The 16,706-nt window shown below is 46.3% G+C and overlaps 1 protein-coding gene across 3 annotated transcripts in view; it reads left to right on the top strand.

Moving 5' to 3' along the window:
* The window catches only part of MED24 (mediator complex subunit 24), a 154,611-nt gene that overhangs the window by 20,465 nt on the left and 117,440 nt on the right, over nt 1–16,706 (top strand). For all 3 annotated transcript variants that reach the window (XM_088474637.1, XM_088474636.1, XM_088474635.1), the window contains exons 5-7: nt 3,963–4,036; nt 7,745–7,968; nt 9,342–9,453. In XM_088474637.1, coding sequence (XP_088330763.1) covers nt 3,963–4,036; nt 7,745–7,968; nt 9,342–9,453 — 410 coding nt within the window. The remainder of the gene's footprint in view (nt 1–3,962; nt 4,037–7,744; nt 7,969–9,341; nt 9,454–16,706) is intronic.

Here is a 16,706-nt window from a genome sequence, read left to right as displayed (position 1 = left end):
CATACACTTCCTGGAGACGAGGTACGCAATGGCCGTCTTAAGACTGGCTGGTGGGCGTCTGCATACACAGTGATCGCATGCCAAGGCTTAGTTGGCGTGCTTATGCCTTGCCGTGCGATCGCCTGCTTTGCCGTCACTTAGCTGAATTTGCATACGCCGGGTCCGAGCGTACGCATCTAGTGAGCGGGTCTGAATGAGCTCTAAATTACCAACCAGTAAGCTCCTGTTGTGCATCTCATTCGTTTTCAGGCCATACATTCTGCAATATTTTGCCTAGTACACAATGGGCCTGATTCTGAGATTTACGCTAATGCAATCACAACTGCGTTCTCTTACGGATCGCAGTTGCTAAACTAAGTTAATGTGTTCCAAAGCTTATTTAAGGCATAGGGACGCCCACTGCTCATTTCTGTCTGACAGCGTACAGCAGGGTAAACATCGGTAACATCGACGCAGATTGTGCAGTCACGCAGTTTGTAAGTCTGACCATCCGCAAACCATGCAGCTTTCCTGATACACAGATCGCACTCCTGATGTGAAGGAGATTGCAATGGCTAATTTATTCATGTTCATGAAACAGCGCTTAAGTGGTACAACAAATGTCTGCGTTTTTCTAACCCTCCCCCAAAGGCTGACTACCTGTCACTCACTTTGAGAGCGAATACTCTGTGCGAGCGTGATTGCAATACAATCGCTGCGTGTGCACAGTGCGACATTCACACAAGCGCAATGTCTAACAATCCCTCAGTCTGTGTAAATCTCAGAATCAGGCCCAATATCTGCTGCAGTAATGCAGTCTGGATCAGTGATCACGCTGAGCGAAACATATTGTGTGTCCCAGGGACCCCTTACTTAAAAAAATTGGGGTCCTACTACATTGTTTATGGGTCCCATTACATATTATGGGAGGGTGAGAGCAGGCAGCAGTTGGCACAGACCTGTGGGCTGTTAGCAGTTGGGGTACAGGGAGGTTAAGGGCAGGCAGCAGTTGGGGTAGATCAGAGGGTAAAGGCAGGTATAAGTTGGGGTAGAGCTTGGCCTAGAGGGTACTTAGGGCGGGCATAGCTGTGGCTATGGAGAGGTAAGTGCAGACCATAGTTGTGACAGTGCTGGGGCAAGTAGGGTGCTAAGGGCAGATAGTGCTGGGGCTAGGAAGGGGGCAGGGTAGATAGCAGCTGGGGCAGGACTGGGGGCAAGGAAGAGGTTAGGGACAGGCAGTACTAATAAGGGTAGAGAGGGTGTAAGTAGATAGCAGCTGGGGCACTACTGGGGGCAAGGAGGAGGATAGGGACAGACAGTGCCGGGTGTAGGGAGGGGGCAAGGGTAGATAGCTGGGGCAGTATTGGGGTCACGGAGGAACTCGCGGATGGGCGATGCTGGGTAAATGGAGGGGGCAAGGGTGGATAGCTGAGGCGGTATTGAGATTAGGCAGTGCTTGGGCTAAGGTGGGGTGCACACAGTTAACGGGGTAAATGGGAAATATACACAGCTACACATTTGGGGATAGAAATGCATAATTAGACAGTCAGGATTGCGGGGTGCACAGCTGGGCTCCTTCCCATACCATGGAAGGGGCCACCCAGCCTGCCAGTGACAGGAGCTAGAGCCAGCCAGTAACACCAGGGACAGGGGCTCTCACCTTTTAAGGCGCTGTTCTCCACCTATGTGCACCTGAGCAGCAGCGGCACCAGCTTCCGATTTGGATGTGTTTCGCCAGCACGAACGGGTCCGTAGTGTTCCGCACCACGGCAGACACCTCCCCCACTCGGGTCCAACATCCTCACAGAGCGGAGACTTAGGCACAGTGAGTGAAGAGCAGTAGCGGCCAAGGCGGGAGCAGAGTGTGAGTTTGTGGGAGAGGGACCGGACCGGGGAGCACCAGGAGAATGACTGAGTCTATCTGAGACTGGGTAAGCGAGGAGCGGGCTGCAGTTGCAGAAGCAGACACAGAGGAAGGAAGAGCCACAAGCACCAGGGGGATTCTGGGAGCTGTAGTGAGGAGAATCCACCTGCGCTGATTGGCTGCTGTGGCACTGCAGGACCCACTCTGTTTTAAAAACTGTGTCCCAAACATCTTGTAGTCCGTAAAAACATGCTATAGTGTGCATTTTTCAATCACTGCTGGATGATCAGCATAACATCACTTGGGATGAGGCCTCCATGTCTTTAGACCTCTCTTGGTGATACTTGGCAACAGTTAGATCCCTGAAGGTTTGCCTCTTTACATTTATAGCTCTGAGAGTGTGACTTGCAAATCGTTAGGATTGGGGCCTAGGTTTAGCAGGCCTTACATGTGTTTCAACTAAAAAATATATAATTCAGAAAACAAGAAACCAATAGCTACATGTTTCTGAAAAAATAAAAATAAAATTGACAAATATTGGGGGGCAACTCTTACTGTTTGCATCTTCTGTCTATGGAATTACACTTCGAGGTGAGGCTAGATTATATTCCTGGAGACTGATCTCAGGTACTAGATTTCCAAAGGAGCACTCTCTGGTGGGCAGATATATTGAGGTGTGCTTTGGCAATTCTTACATCTCTGCGACAATTTAACAGTGATAAAATGAGAATGTGTGTGCACGTCTGTATGTATACATCGTATATGTTTGTGTACATATGGACTTGGAAGGATGTTGCCCAGAAGTGAGTATATCTTGTCAACCTGGCTCCTCAGTAGTCAGAGCTCTGTGATAGCTTGGAATCAGCCAGATAGTGGGTAGTAACTCAGCACTGAATAATTCTAGGGGGCATGGCTCAGAAATATAAATTTAAGTGCATTGATGATGTATTCTTTTGGGGCAGACTGCCTAATATAATAAATAGAGACAACCATGTCAGCCAGCTAGCCAGGGAGGATTTTGCATGATGGGCAGATGTCTGTTCATCCTAAATAACCATACAACCACCAAGTAGATTATTTTTAGTTAACACCCAGTACACTGCACTGAGTGCTGCTGCAGTTAAATAAATACCATAACTGGTTTCTGTTTGCCGTCTATATTTTTCCATCTCAAATTAACCAGACGAGATTGAAGATGAAATGAGCAGCCTGACTGAGGATATGTCACTGAGCAGGAACTACAGAAAGAGACTGTTTTTCCCTTTTATAAAGAAACATTGGATTGTTGAAGGCAAATGAGGACTGCATGTTTACATTTTTCTGTATACATTTATGTGTACATAATATTGCTCTCTGGTCACCTCGCCTCCAGAGCGGAAAAAAAAAAACTTCTGGTCTCTAGCTGAGAAACGCAAATATTTACATTAGGGAAAGAAATATGGTCAGCAGAGAGGGAGATGTATGTAAGAGGAATGTAACCCTTTAGCGTTTGCAAAATGCAGCAATGGGAAGGTTATATGGGGTTTACCATAGAAAGAAGTTGTGTAGGGTAATAGGTTCCATTTGTGGCATGCGATACCGTGCAGTACTGTAACAAAAATAGAATTTTGAGAAGGAGCACATGTTCTGCTTATGGATACGAGATCAGATAATACTAAATATAGGGATAATGTGGTGAGTATAAGGACACACTGTATGATGGATTTGTGGAGCAATAGGAAGTGCTCGGCAGGCTGTATCTCACATATGAGCCTAAAGCTGGGTACACACCTGGAAAGCTATATCTGCAGATGATGGTCGTTCATACATACTGAACAACCATCTCTGCCATCTGGGCGTCGCACCCCCCTCCCGGCAACCTGTGCACCAAGTGTCATCTGACCGCCCGTGCACACAGCACACTGTGCAGATTGATCTGCCATCGTCTGTGCTGCACATCGTTCAGAGACAATATCATCTGTACACTTTGTCCGACACACATGATATATCAGCCGTTCAATTGAACGGCCGATTAGTCAGCCAGTCTCTACCCAGAAGTATAAGATTCAAATGGAGCCAAGTGTATATACAAATGATAACCATGTACAGTGGTCTCTTTTTGTTTTGTTTTCCTGTTTAGTTTGATGACTTCTCAAGAGATCTCTGCATCCAGTCCCTATTGGAAGTCATGGACATGTTCTGTGATAATCTGAGGTAATGTTTAACTTCTTCCAAGAATTATATTAACCAATGTTTTATTTCACTTGACAGACTTGGAGTCAAGTTTAAAAAACAAACAAACCTGTAACCCATAGCAACCAATAAGCAGCTATTAGCTAGAGCGGAAATTGAGGCAGTTGTGTATGTGCATTAGTGTGGTTAGTATATTTGGGAGTAGATGCATTTTCAGAGATCATGTAAAGATTTGTAGGCCATGGCAGGGTCTGATTGGGCTTGGTAGGAAATTCCATTGTAGGTATCGTCACTGGACAGATGGTGTAGGCGGAATTGTAAGGTGATTGCCAGAGTTGAGCCGCATATTAGAAGTTAGGTCTAAGAGGGCGACTTATAAGGATGTTCTATTGGTGAGGGCTGAGTAATTTGAATTGATTGTTTGAAGATACGTGGAGAGATTAATCTTTATGCAGCTTTTTGAAATGTATTGATTTGGGGTAGATGGGTGAGGGGAATGCCAGATAGGAGGAAACTGCAGTAATCAAGATGGGAGATGAGTGAATAGATAAGCGTTTTTGTAATACAGAATGGGAGAGGTCAAGGGAGAAGTCGCTTTGGGTGTCATAGGCGTGGAGGTGGTGACTGAGGCTGAATTAGTGGAGTTGGTCTTCAGGAGATGTTGCACAGATAGAACAGGGTGGGCCCAATTCAGACCCACTCGCAAGATGAATTCGCACGCAGCCGTCAGCTGCCAAAGTATACTAATCCCGCAATCACACGGAAAGACATTAGCACGCCCACTATGTCTTGGCGTGCGATCACGGTATGTATTTAGATGCCCACCGGCCTGTCACAAGATGCCCACTTCCCCTTAGTAACACACGTCATCTCCAGGAAGTGTATGAAACAATCGGTAACATCGAGTACCATCTGACCCATACGCAGCACTTCTGGCTAACCATACCCTACCGCAAGCACTGCGAGTGCTGCTGCGTGCAATTTAGCCATGTGACTTGTATGCTAACGATGCGTCTTAATGTACGCCCCAGAAACGGCGTTCAGACGCACAGACATGCCTGCATTTGCACCACCACACCCCCTCTTCCATCGACCATCCCCTGTCACCACCCACAAACTGCTCGTCCTGTCACTCATTCTAGCGAGGCGTCTCTGCACAAGGGGCGATCGCTTCACGCACTGTGTCTTATGCGCATATTGCAAATATTGGCAGGCTACGTGCGAGTGCATCCTAGCGAGCGGGTCTGAATCAGGCCCTGTGTCTTGAAGCCATTGTAGTGAAGGGTGTGCAGGAGTAGTGAGTGATCAACAGCGGCAAAAGCATCAGAGTGGTCCAGGAGGATGAGTATGGAGAAGCGACCCTTAAGCTGGGTACACACTTGTCCAATCTTCGGGGGATCCGACTCCCGACTGACTGGTCTGCCCGATATTGGACAAGTGTGTACCCACTGCCGAAAGATCCGCAGACCAGATCTTGGTCACCTGTCAACATGCATAGGCGATTCGACCTGGCGACCAACGTTGTAGTGTGTAGGCTGCAGAGACCGGAGCGGACAACTGATCTCCGGTCCCGGCAGCCCAACACACCATCAGCGTGGTGGTGGTGTGGGATCCGGCACCATCTGCCAGTGCTGCGGGAATGGTGGCGGCGGGACAAGAAGGGCATGGCAGCAGTGGTGGCGCGGCAGGACGATGCAGGAGGTGGATTACCTTGCAGAGTTCAGCAGCTGTCGACGGTGTGGCTTCCCATTTTAAAAAAATTTGAAACACAAGATGGCCACGGCGAGCCTGTCACGGCGAGCCCTGTCATTGCCGCTTTAATACTGACTTATATAAGCTGGCTCGAGGCAGCGGGTGTCAGTCCGACGGCGGAGGAAGAGCGAAAAGAGCTCCTAAAAATCGACGCCAGGGAAGTCCTGGACGGCGGCGGCCATGATAAGCGCTTAAAGGCCGCCGCCCCCCCCTAGGTGAAGGTGCAGCAAAATAAATTATTAAAATACTCGGTGTTATGTTTTTACTTTATTATTTCCCCCAGGACTCCCCGGCTCTGGGCTGACTAGTTAGGAGGTATGAATGCTTTGGCTGGGGGACCTTGGAAAGTTTGTCCCCTGACTCTGGCATTACCCCCTGCTAGTGGAGCCCAGTGCTGGTTCTGAAAATACGGGGTACCCTTACTTGTTTTGTTCCTCGTATTTTTAGAACCAGTGCCAGTTCCAAGAGCCTGCGGCTAGTTATGGCTCTGGGAGAACCTCACACCGTTTGTATTTTTTTTCTTTTTTTGTGGAAACCTGAAATCCTGTCCCGCCTACAATAATCAGGTTACAGCAGGCAAGTGAGTAGCCTACAATAATCAGGTTACAGCAGGCAAGTGAGTAGTGAGGATTGGATGTAGAATTTGCGAGCAGGTCTGCAGTAGGATTGTATAAACCGTCTGATCTGCAGTGGATTGGACAAGTGTGTACCTAGCATAAGACTTGCTGTAAGTAAATCATGGTAAGAAAGTAAGATAGGTGGTTGTAAACAAGTTGTTCAAGTAGTTTGGAGGCATTGGGGTGGAGAGGAATAGGGCCAGGGGCGTTTTAAGAGAGGAGGGGGCCCGTGTGCACTCCTCGTGCGGGGCCCCTCCTCTCTCCCTTGCGGCTGGCCAGCCACCGGAGCATTAGTAGACTCCGGGCACTAGAGTGTGCCCGGAGTCTACTGCGCATGCGCAGAACACCAGAAGATGGCCACGGCTGCCATTTTTTCGGTGTTCTGAGCAGCAGTGACACCCGACGCGGGACCTCGGACAGGTAAGTTTAAAAAAAATATGGGTGCAGTGTGTGCGGTGCGGGTCCCCCCTGGACCCGGGGGCTCGTGTGCCCTGCACACACTGCACCCATTATAGATACACCACTGAATAGGGCAGTATATGGAAAGATTGTCTAAATTGAAAGATCTCTTTGGGATTGAGATGAGTGCATGTTTAAGGGGGGGGTGGAAATGTGCCAGTAGCAGAGATGAGCTAGAAGTGGGCATGAGAGAGAAGATTATGCAAAGGAAGTAGCAAGGGGTCGGGTCGTAAGGGTATAGGATGAGATGAGGAATGCGGAGCCTTCGTACTCAATCACTGGAGAAAATTAATTTAGGACGGATTGGGGAGTGAAGGAGTAAGTAGTTGAGGATTTGGCATGTGGAAATATCTTGACAAATGGTGTAAATTTGTTTGTGAGGTCCCTCTGAAATTCTGTCACAACTTTGGTGGGCTTTTAAGTGGTTTGAGCATCATTTATTCTTTTAATTCTCATTAATCAGGTCGAGTGCCCACTTTTGTCACAGTTTATTTTCCAAAGTAGAGCCTGCCTTATGGGCTTTATCAAAAAATGGCTGCCTTAACTTTTTTCAGTTTTAGCATCTTTGAGAGAGAGCATCGCTTTACATTCAGTTGGTCTTTAAATGTGTTGATCTGTATGAGAAGCTTTTCCTAGGCGAATTACTTATGTTGCGTCAACAAGAGAAACTGTTTGAACATCAAGGGAGGCAAGTTTTTACCACAGAGGCCTTACAATGTATTCTGCCCTTGATGGTGACCTTATGGGCTTCTCATATGATTCTAGATACATGCTTCTATACAATACGAAGTTAAAAAATAATTGTGATTGCTTCTTTAATGTGGGCTTCTGAAGTTGTGAATCATCCTGTCTCCATCTTTGGCATTAAGGTCTTCATATGTGTCTTTATCTGTGCTCACAGCTGTCATGGTAAAGCAGAAGAATGCATCAGCCTTTGTCGGGCCCTAATGAGCGTTACAAACTGGCTCCTGCGATGCTCCACTTTCTATGCCGAGAAGCTAAAGGAGGTTCTAGATCCAATGACTGGGGAATGTCAACTGTCAATGTGCCTGAAGAGGCTTGAGTCCATGCTTGCCAGCACCAAGAACCGTGCACTCGTCCACATTGCCAAGCTTGAGGAACCAAGTAGGCAATCAATTTAGTATTGTTTGGTTACTCTTCCTCTGTTTGTAATACTAAAAAAAAATTTGAAGTTTCACACCAGATTCAGCAATGTATGTTATAAATTGGTCAAAGAGCACACTGTTTTTGCAATTTTGTTTTAACCATTACAGGTTTAGTCAGTAACTAGCAGAATCAATAAACCAATACATTGTGATTTTGCTTCTTGCATAGAATGACACTTGAGACAAAGTTGAATGAAATCTTGCTATATAGTGCTAAAGCCCTAAGAAATTATCACAAGCTGTCATCAGTCATCTTAAACCTGCATTCTTGAACAAGCAACAAGCTTGATATGTTTTTTTATTTAATATTGCACTGCCCTATCTGTCATGTTTGTTGGTTTTGCTGTCTTGTGTAGCCAGCTTGACACTTGAGAAGCCAGCTCAGGATCACTGTGACTTAGTTTATGCAGATGGATGTGTTGTCAGTGAGATCTCTCAAAGAATGCTACTGTCTCTGATCAGGGCATCTTATCAGAAATATACTCTTGGTAAGCTTATAGGCATGGCATATGAACTAACATACAGGGCTGTTAAAATGAAAGTATCCCTTCTTAGAGCACTCAGGTACTTCATTGGAAGTATTGGCTAACTATTTATTTAAAAAAAAAAAAATTCAATGTGTCCTTTATGGTGGTCTACAACAGCTTCCATATAAAGAACAGCTTTTTCTATAGCAGCATAACTTATCACATTAGATGGAATGGCCCAAATATGATTTATAATGCTGTCTTCCAGATCTGACAGAGCATAACATCTTCCACGATACACCTGCATCTTTAAAAAAAAAAAAAAAAAAAAAAAAAAAGTTGCATTGGGTGAGATCCATTGATTGATTGAGGTGGCTAACATGTATGAAAGTAGCGGCTGATGACCAGTTTTCCTGTAAAGCTTTGCCTTAGCAATTGTAGTGCTCTACAAGTGATCTGTATAGCCACATCAACACTTGGTGACAAAATTTGTAACCAATTACAATGTTGTCAAATAATGTCTAGGACATCCTCTGAAGTACCTTAGAACTCACTCCAGAGTGCTCTAAATAAGGATGCTTTATTAATTTTAACAGCCCTGTAGTTCTAAGTAGGCTACACACTTAGTTATATTTATCTGAGACCTCTCAAATGTTCCCTTCATAATTGTGAGATCCACTGCACTAATGTATATGATAGCTTCTACCTCCTAAGCCAAGTAGTCTTTTTGTGCTTCATGATCATTGCCGTACCTCATTTCTATATGAGATCAGCAGTGTCATCTAGATTGTGGCACTTGTGCTTTGTGATGGTCTCTAGCTGGCAGTTATGTCAGACCTCATTATCATGTCTTATCTACTTGTAGCCTCCTGGGCAGCTGTGGAACAGTCATTGCTACGACTTGCCGAATGTATAAATCTACTTCCCAGTGTTAAGCTGAGGAGCCTGGCGGAAGATTGCGTCTCACTAATCAGGAGGTACTGCCCTATCTAACTGACTAATTTTACTTTGCATGTAGTTTTATAGAAAAAAGAACTGCATGCATTATTTTGTTTCTGGGAACTCAAAAGCCTTGTGCATTTTTTATATTTAATACCCTGAGTCTTTGCAATGTTAATATGATATCAGAAGAGGATTCACTTGTCCAAGGTAATCGTGTTAAAGTTTCATTAAAGCTAAAATTGATCCAATCTGTCATTTGCAAATATAATAACTCTCCAGTTGTGATAAGCTTTCATAATTAATTGTGAATCTTCATTGTAACTTGTTTACATAAGTGTATAGCTTATTTAAAGGGAGACAAACCTCACTGATTGATTTTTCTTTGTGCAGAAAAGCAAGTCTATTTTTACGTTCTGTTTTTGGATAAAGACATGTGGAACTTGTCACACACAGCAATCAGTAATAAGTGGTCCTCAATGGCCCCTCTTGTACAAGGCACCATGGGGGGAATTCAATTCAACGCCATGTTGAATAGCCGCGGGAGGGAGCTCCCGCAGCTATTCAATTCACCGCGCTGTTTGGGCGCGCTAATCATTTCTTCTTGCACCGAGGAGAAATCTAACCAAAGTGCCGGGCATGCAGCTGCTTTTCTGCTTAGCGCGGCGCTAACAGCCGCGCGCCCTGAACTTTGGTCAGAGAATGCCGGTTAATGTGCCTTAACCGGCATTCTCCGACCACACAGCGTGGTGTATTGTATAGCTGCGGGAGCGCTCTCCTGCGGCTATTCAAAATCGCGTTGAATTGATTCCACCCCCCCGCCCCCCATGTAGTTAAGCAAAAATAAACCTAGTGTGGTACCATGGATATTGGAGTGGGCTCAAATATGTTTAGGTTTAGATAGTTCCTTACAGCTGAGATGGCAGCTTCAGCGGCTATTCCTTCTTTTCTCGCAACGACTCCACAAGCTTATCAACCTCAGGTTGTAGCAGAGAGGCTAGCCCTATACATACAGCAAAATTACATAACAGAACCTTGATAAATAGAATAAAGAGGATGTGAGTACAGGAAAGGTCACGATGGAGAAAATAATTGCCGTAGAAATGACAGTCATCCTGGCACACATGAAATATGACATGTATAAGACAGTAGTTGGCAATACGGTAGTAAGTAGACAATAGGCAATAATTCTCTTTAGTAGTTGAATAGGCTTAATTAACTTAACTGCTGCAGCATCTCTTTGGCTATAACTAGGGAAAATGCAGTTTCTAATTTGCTTCAAAACACAAGTTTCTCAACACACTATAGCCTTCACAAAACACACTCAGGAGACTAGCAAAACCCCAGACTGATAAGTCATTTACTTTAAAGTGAACACAAAGTTCTTTTGTTGAGTACTCTTGCTAGGTGATCACTGTCCTATAAAATGCATGTAATTTTAATCCACAGTAGGCAGAAGTAATAGGATTAGCATCTAATGCTGGTCTTTCTTTGTTGCATAAAACAATAGCTTTACATTTCAGTGATAAAGCACAATAAACACAGTTCCACTTGTAGTAACATTTATTTTCAGCACTTGATAGTATCAATTGCTCAGTCCCAAAGTGCACTTTAATCAGCTTATAATTCTCTCACAGGATGGCTTCCTCTCTTTTTACTTAGACGTAGTCACTGGATCAATAGTCAATCAAACCACACATATATCATTCTATCAGCATATTAAGATCTCTAGCTCAGTCTCTTGTAAAGATTAGGGTTACTCAGTACTTTCAAATGCTTTTAACATGGTTTCCCTAGGAATGTCTCCCTTTCATACATTTTAACTCAGGCAGCCTCCACTGATCTCTGCTGCGGCTAGCAGCGCTGTCACACTGTCTCAGGATCTCAGACTCAATTTGCTGGCGCTTCTACTGCAGTCACCAGCACACTATTAGCGGGTAATCAGTGGCACATGGCAACACATCAGCATCGTTGCTTGCCTAGTCCTGGCTCATGGACCTGCAGCACTTCACCCCACTCTCCTGCACTGCTTCTCTGCGTGTCTGTCTCCACTGAGCATGCGTAACCACTCATTTCTTTCTTTTTTGCCGGCTTGTCTCTCTTTTTTTACACTCTGCAGCTCCTCTAGTGGCATTGGCTTCTGTAAAGTCAGGGTTATCCTATCAGCACTGGGTCACAAATTTGCTTTAACTGCTGTCTGTAGCTAGCACTCTCACATTATGCTTTTTTAAATACATTTTTCATTAGATGAATAATCTTGTTTTAAAAGTAGGGTCAGGGTAGCTGGAATGGGATTGAAATACTGGCAGCTGTTCAAATCCTGACAGCGGATGCCCGACAGGATGAAGATCCCGACTGGGGCAGGTAAGTACCCTATCCCTTCCCAGTCCCTCCCCCGGGGGTGCAGCTCCCTAACCTTCCCTGGGGAGGGTGCCTAACCCTAATCTCTCCTTGGGGTGGGGGGGGGGGTGCCTAACCCTCCCCTCTAGGGGTGCTTAGACCTAAACTCCACCCCCCCCGCCAAAAACCTAATCCTAACCCCCGCTAGACTCCATAATCCTAACCCCTAAAGTCGCCCGGACTTACCATTGTTCGGGTTGGCGTTCCTGCGTTGGGATTAAGATAGGCGTCGAAATACCGACTCATATCTTAAATCCCTTGCCGAGATTCCGATGTCTGGATTGAAACTGGCGGCTCCTAACTACATCCCGGGTAGCTTTTAAGTTTTGTGAAGGGCTATTTTTTGTACTTCAAACTATTTCGGTTTTGGTGGTTTACATCGCAAAGAGACCATAACTTCAGTATAATCTATATCTTTGCAATTCCCGTCAATACAAATTGAACAGTCTTTCCTTCAAATTATATCACTTGATGCAGTTTGGGTAATCTTGCAAGGTGCAATCAATGGAAAACAGTTTGCATAGAAAAGGCCAGCCTTCCAAATAAATAGTAGTAATGTCCACACTGTTCAGCGAGTGTAAATCAGAAGTGCTAAACACATCCATTGCAACATCATCTGGGTTGAATCTTGCAATGTTACGCTAGATAGTCTCTCTCACACACATCGCCAGTCAAGTGCAACAGTGAGGAACAATTAAAGGAAAACAGCTTCTATGATTATCTGAGTACTGTAAATCTGCGTATTTGGGCGCAGGATAAAGGCTTGCAGCGTTTCTTGCAGTACATTTGTGCAAAGGATTGTTAAATTTTTTTTTTAGATTTGCTAAAGGATGAAAAGGTTTTAGTGGCTTTGGTGTGCACAATTTCTCCATCACCAGGCATTTGTTATAGTGCATTCATTATCTATATACATTGAAAACTATATTGTAACCTGTACCTATATGCCTAGGAATTATTTTTGAACTAGTGAACACACTGAGGCACATTATGACCTAAATGACAGCACGGGAGTCTACCTATTCCATGGGGTGTATTCCATGGGGTTGGGACATGACACAGGTTTGTGTCAGGGATCCCCCAGGTGCAGCTGTCATCCAAAACTGGTGCTCTTATCCTGCACTGGAAACAGGATCATAGCGGTAAGTATTGTTCCACCATCAGACAGATCTTCTACTAGCAGCTGCGGTCGCTTACCCCCCACACTCTTACGTCTTTGCCTACCCAGGGAACCAGATCTTCCATTCGGAGCAGGGTTGTAGGGCAGGTCGGAGGGCGGGGATACTGATGGCTGCCTTCAGGCACCTCTCGCTAAGGATGGAGAGCCCAGGGAGCCAGTCTTTTTGATTTGCAGCATCCTGTCAACCAGGCCCTTAGAGTGGGACTTAACCCTGTCCACTGCTCCTCTCTTCTGGCCACCAGATTTCCTGCCTCGGATACATCTCACAACGCAGCCTTGGTGGTCTCCTCTAGTAGAACATCCATCCAGATTCTTCTGTTTTATATATTCTGTTTGCCCTGGGCTGTCTCTACTTCCGTTTATCCATAATATCTTGGAAGGGTAATGATGCAAGAAATCTCTCTGGCAAGAGCAGAGAGCAGTACCAATGATCTTTGCTGCTTCAAAATTTAAAGCAAAAACGACCTCAGGCACGATCTGCCCTGGAAATCTCTGAATGGTCACCTCAAGATCCAGAGGTTCAAAATGGAATATTTGCATTCAGCGATTGTAGGCATGGAACAGGGGAATTCATGGTTTCTGTGAACAGTAGGATTTCCTTTCTTCACATTGCCATTTGGGAACCTCATCTATCACTTCTTAGGTTTGCGACTCAGGATCGCCATTCCAATGCAGGGCCTTGCCTTCCATCCTTTCTACTGTTCCATGTGTCTTTACAAAGGTTATGGCACTTTTGGTCGCTCATCTGGGATCATTGGGAATGACAGTTGACCCACTAGGCCTGCTGATCAACGCTCTTTATGCATAAGTTCTTCAGTCTCATGTCCCTCCCAGACAAAGCTCTTTCTAGGCATGATCTTCAACTTCTCTCTCAAGAGGGTCATATTCAGTCCATGATTAGCTTGGTTTTGACAAAGATGATGGTCTTGTTTCTCAATTGTCGTCCGCGGGAATAAAGACCACCAGTATGGCATTGACATGCTCCTCCGCCCACTTCATGTTGTTGACTGTCTCCTTCATGGTCAGTGAGCATCTCATGCTCCCCTGTTGGCTCAGATAAACCACAACCATAGTATTGTCCAATTGTATCTTCACTGGAAACTCTTCCAGATGGAACTGAAAAGCAGCCAGGGCCAGGAAGATAGCTCTTAACTCTAGAACACTGTTAGGATGGGTCTTTTCTTGACTGGTCCAGAAATTCCTCAGTTCACCTTTGCATGTGCCTAGGGAAGCTTGTTATGTCCTTTTGAGGTGGCCCAGTTTGGCAGGTTTCATTCTAGGGACTTCCAGATAAATCTGCTGTCCAAGGTGGACCTGTCTCATCTTCACCTTTCCCAGGGCATTCATTTTTCTCAATGCGCTGGTCTTTCCCTCCTATGGTGGCTGGATGTGATGCATCTCAACAAAGACTGGCCCCTCGCCATCTAGGATTGGACTCTGGTGACTATGCATACCAGTTTCAAAGAGTGGAAAGCAGTTGTTCAGTAATTTCACTTCCATGGATTCTGAACCAGTCAAGAAAATTTCCTTCCTATCAATGTTCTAGAGCTCTGGGCTATCTTTCTGGGCCCTGGACACATTTCTACTTCAGGATCCATAGAAGGTCCACAGGGTGACTTTGGGGTATAGGTGATGCAGAGTCATCCGGGCACCTTACGCAGTAAATTCTTCTCCCAGGATGCAATGGGTCTCCCTCTATACCCCGGGCCGGAGGCTCCTCCGTTTTGTTGGGTGCCCGGCCGGAGTCGGGTCACTGAACACGCAGTGGGGCTGTTGCTAAGAAGATTCTTCTAAGTGTGGCAGCGCGGACAGTCCAGTGGAAGTTCGCACTGCTGTGTCATCACCCCGCTGGCGCCAAAACACCAGTACTGATCCGGGGATCTCGGCAGGCCTCTGGGGTCTTAGCTAGCAGGGACCCCGTAGGATCCCTAGACTGCGGCCGGACACTACGGGGCGGCAGGTAAGTGACACGCACTGCGGTGGTGAGTGCCGAATTGCAGTCTTTTTCCTCCAGGGCTGGGGACTCCCTCGGGTTGACAGCGTGTGGAGTCCTGCGCTTCCACAAGGCCACTTGGGACAGCGGGCTGGTGTTTTGCGGGAACGCTCCAGCATCCTAGGGGTTAATCGCTGGCCAGAGAAGGCAGCCTTCCCTGTTTTACAGCCGGCTCCTCCCCGCTGCACAGCGCGTCTTTCCACCATGGTCTGACAGGGCTGTGACAGCTTCCTTCTTCCGGCCCCACCCCCCCTGAGTTCTTCAGCGGCCATTTCTCCTGGCTGTGTGTCGCAGATCTCAGCGGGGCGGTGCGGAGTCCAGGTCCCCCTACATACCACTCCTCCTGGTGGTGGTCAGTGTATGTAGCACTTTTGTCCTACTAGACGCTTAGTCTGTGTGGTTGAAAAGAAAGTGCCACTAAGTGCAGGTATTGTTATTATTCTGCATTGTCTGCGACTGTATGCTAGTGCTGTCTGTCTGAGCTTCTCTCTGTAATGTCAGCCATTTTTTTGCTATCCCTGTACCTATTCTGCTATTCTAAGCCATAGCACTAGTGTTGTGCGGGTGCAGCTAAAGTCGCAGTCTGTGACCTTACTACGCATTCACATATATAAAGTGGTATCCTCTTCACTATGTCTGGCAGTGAGAGTGACATGCTTAATGTGGCTCCTACTAAGCTGTACTGTAAAAAATGTACAGCGGTGTTACGGGCGGGGGACTTAGCCTCTGAGGAGTTATGTTTGCGTTGTTATACCCCTCCAGGTCTCTCTGCGGCTTCTGCCGCCATGGGAGTGCTTTGCAAATGCACTGACAACCATTATGGGGCGTTTGGCAGGCCCTCCTGTGTTTCCACAGTTCAGTTTTCAACAGCAAGCACTTTTTGCCAGCACAGAACCTGCTGCAACCATCTGCACCTACACGTGTTGCCCCCCCAGTGGGTTAATACAGTTCCTGCTATATTGCAAGGTGCGACTGAGGTACGGCAGACTGACGCACCCGCAACAGACTGGCTAAAATGGTCTTGCTGTCGTCGCAACCTACTGTATGGGATGAAGATGATGTGTCATCTGATGATTGGCTGCTTCTGGATGAGTCTAACTCTGAGCCCCCTCCTCAAGAGGCAGGGGTTAAGTCAAAAATATATATTCCAGGTATGATACAGGCTGTGAAGGCAGCCCTGATCATTGAGGAGGATGAGCCTAAATCTAGGCATGCTTATTTCCTGGATGAAAAGGTGACTGAGGCTACATTCTCATTGTCTGACCAACTGGTGAATCACTTGGAGGTAGCTTGGAAAACGCTGGGGAAGCGTTATCAACCGCAGAAGCGTCTAGTCTCTGCGTATCCTTTTGCTGAGAATTATTTTGCCAAGTGGGAGACTCCACCGGTGGTGGATTCCCATGTCACGCGCTTGGTAAAAAAGCCCAATGCTTCCTATGACTTCCATGTCATACCTGCATGATTCTACAGATGGGAAGGTAGAGGTCTGCCTTAAATCTGTTTATTCTCTTTCGGGGGCTGCGTGCAGACCAGCTATGGCCATTTGCTGGGTGGCTCGGGCCATGGAATGTTGGGCTAACAGCCTGGAAACATCCTTAGCCCCAATTGCTACCAGAGAACAGCTGAATCTTGTGGGGAACCTCAGAGATTCTGCTACCTATATTCCTTGAAAAAGCCCCCGGCGAAATGCGCGCTGGCCTCATAGCTGGGAGGAGACACAG

This window comes from Taudactylus pleione, unplaced genomic scaffold (genome assembly GCF_031769625.1).
Source record: "Taudactylus pleione unplaced genomic scaffold, aTauple2 ptg000155l, whole genome shotgun sequence".
In the NCBI taxonomy this organism is placed as follows: Eukaryota; Metazoa; Chordata; class Amphibia; order Anura; family Myobatrachidae; genus Taudactylus; species Taudactylus pleione.
This window is presented reverse-complemented; position numbering and strand designations above follow the sequence as displayed.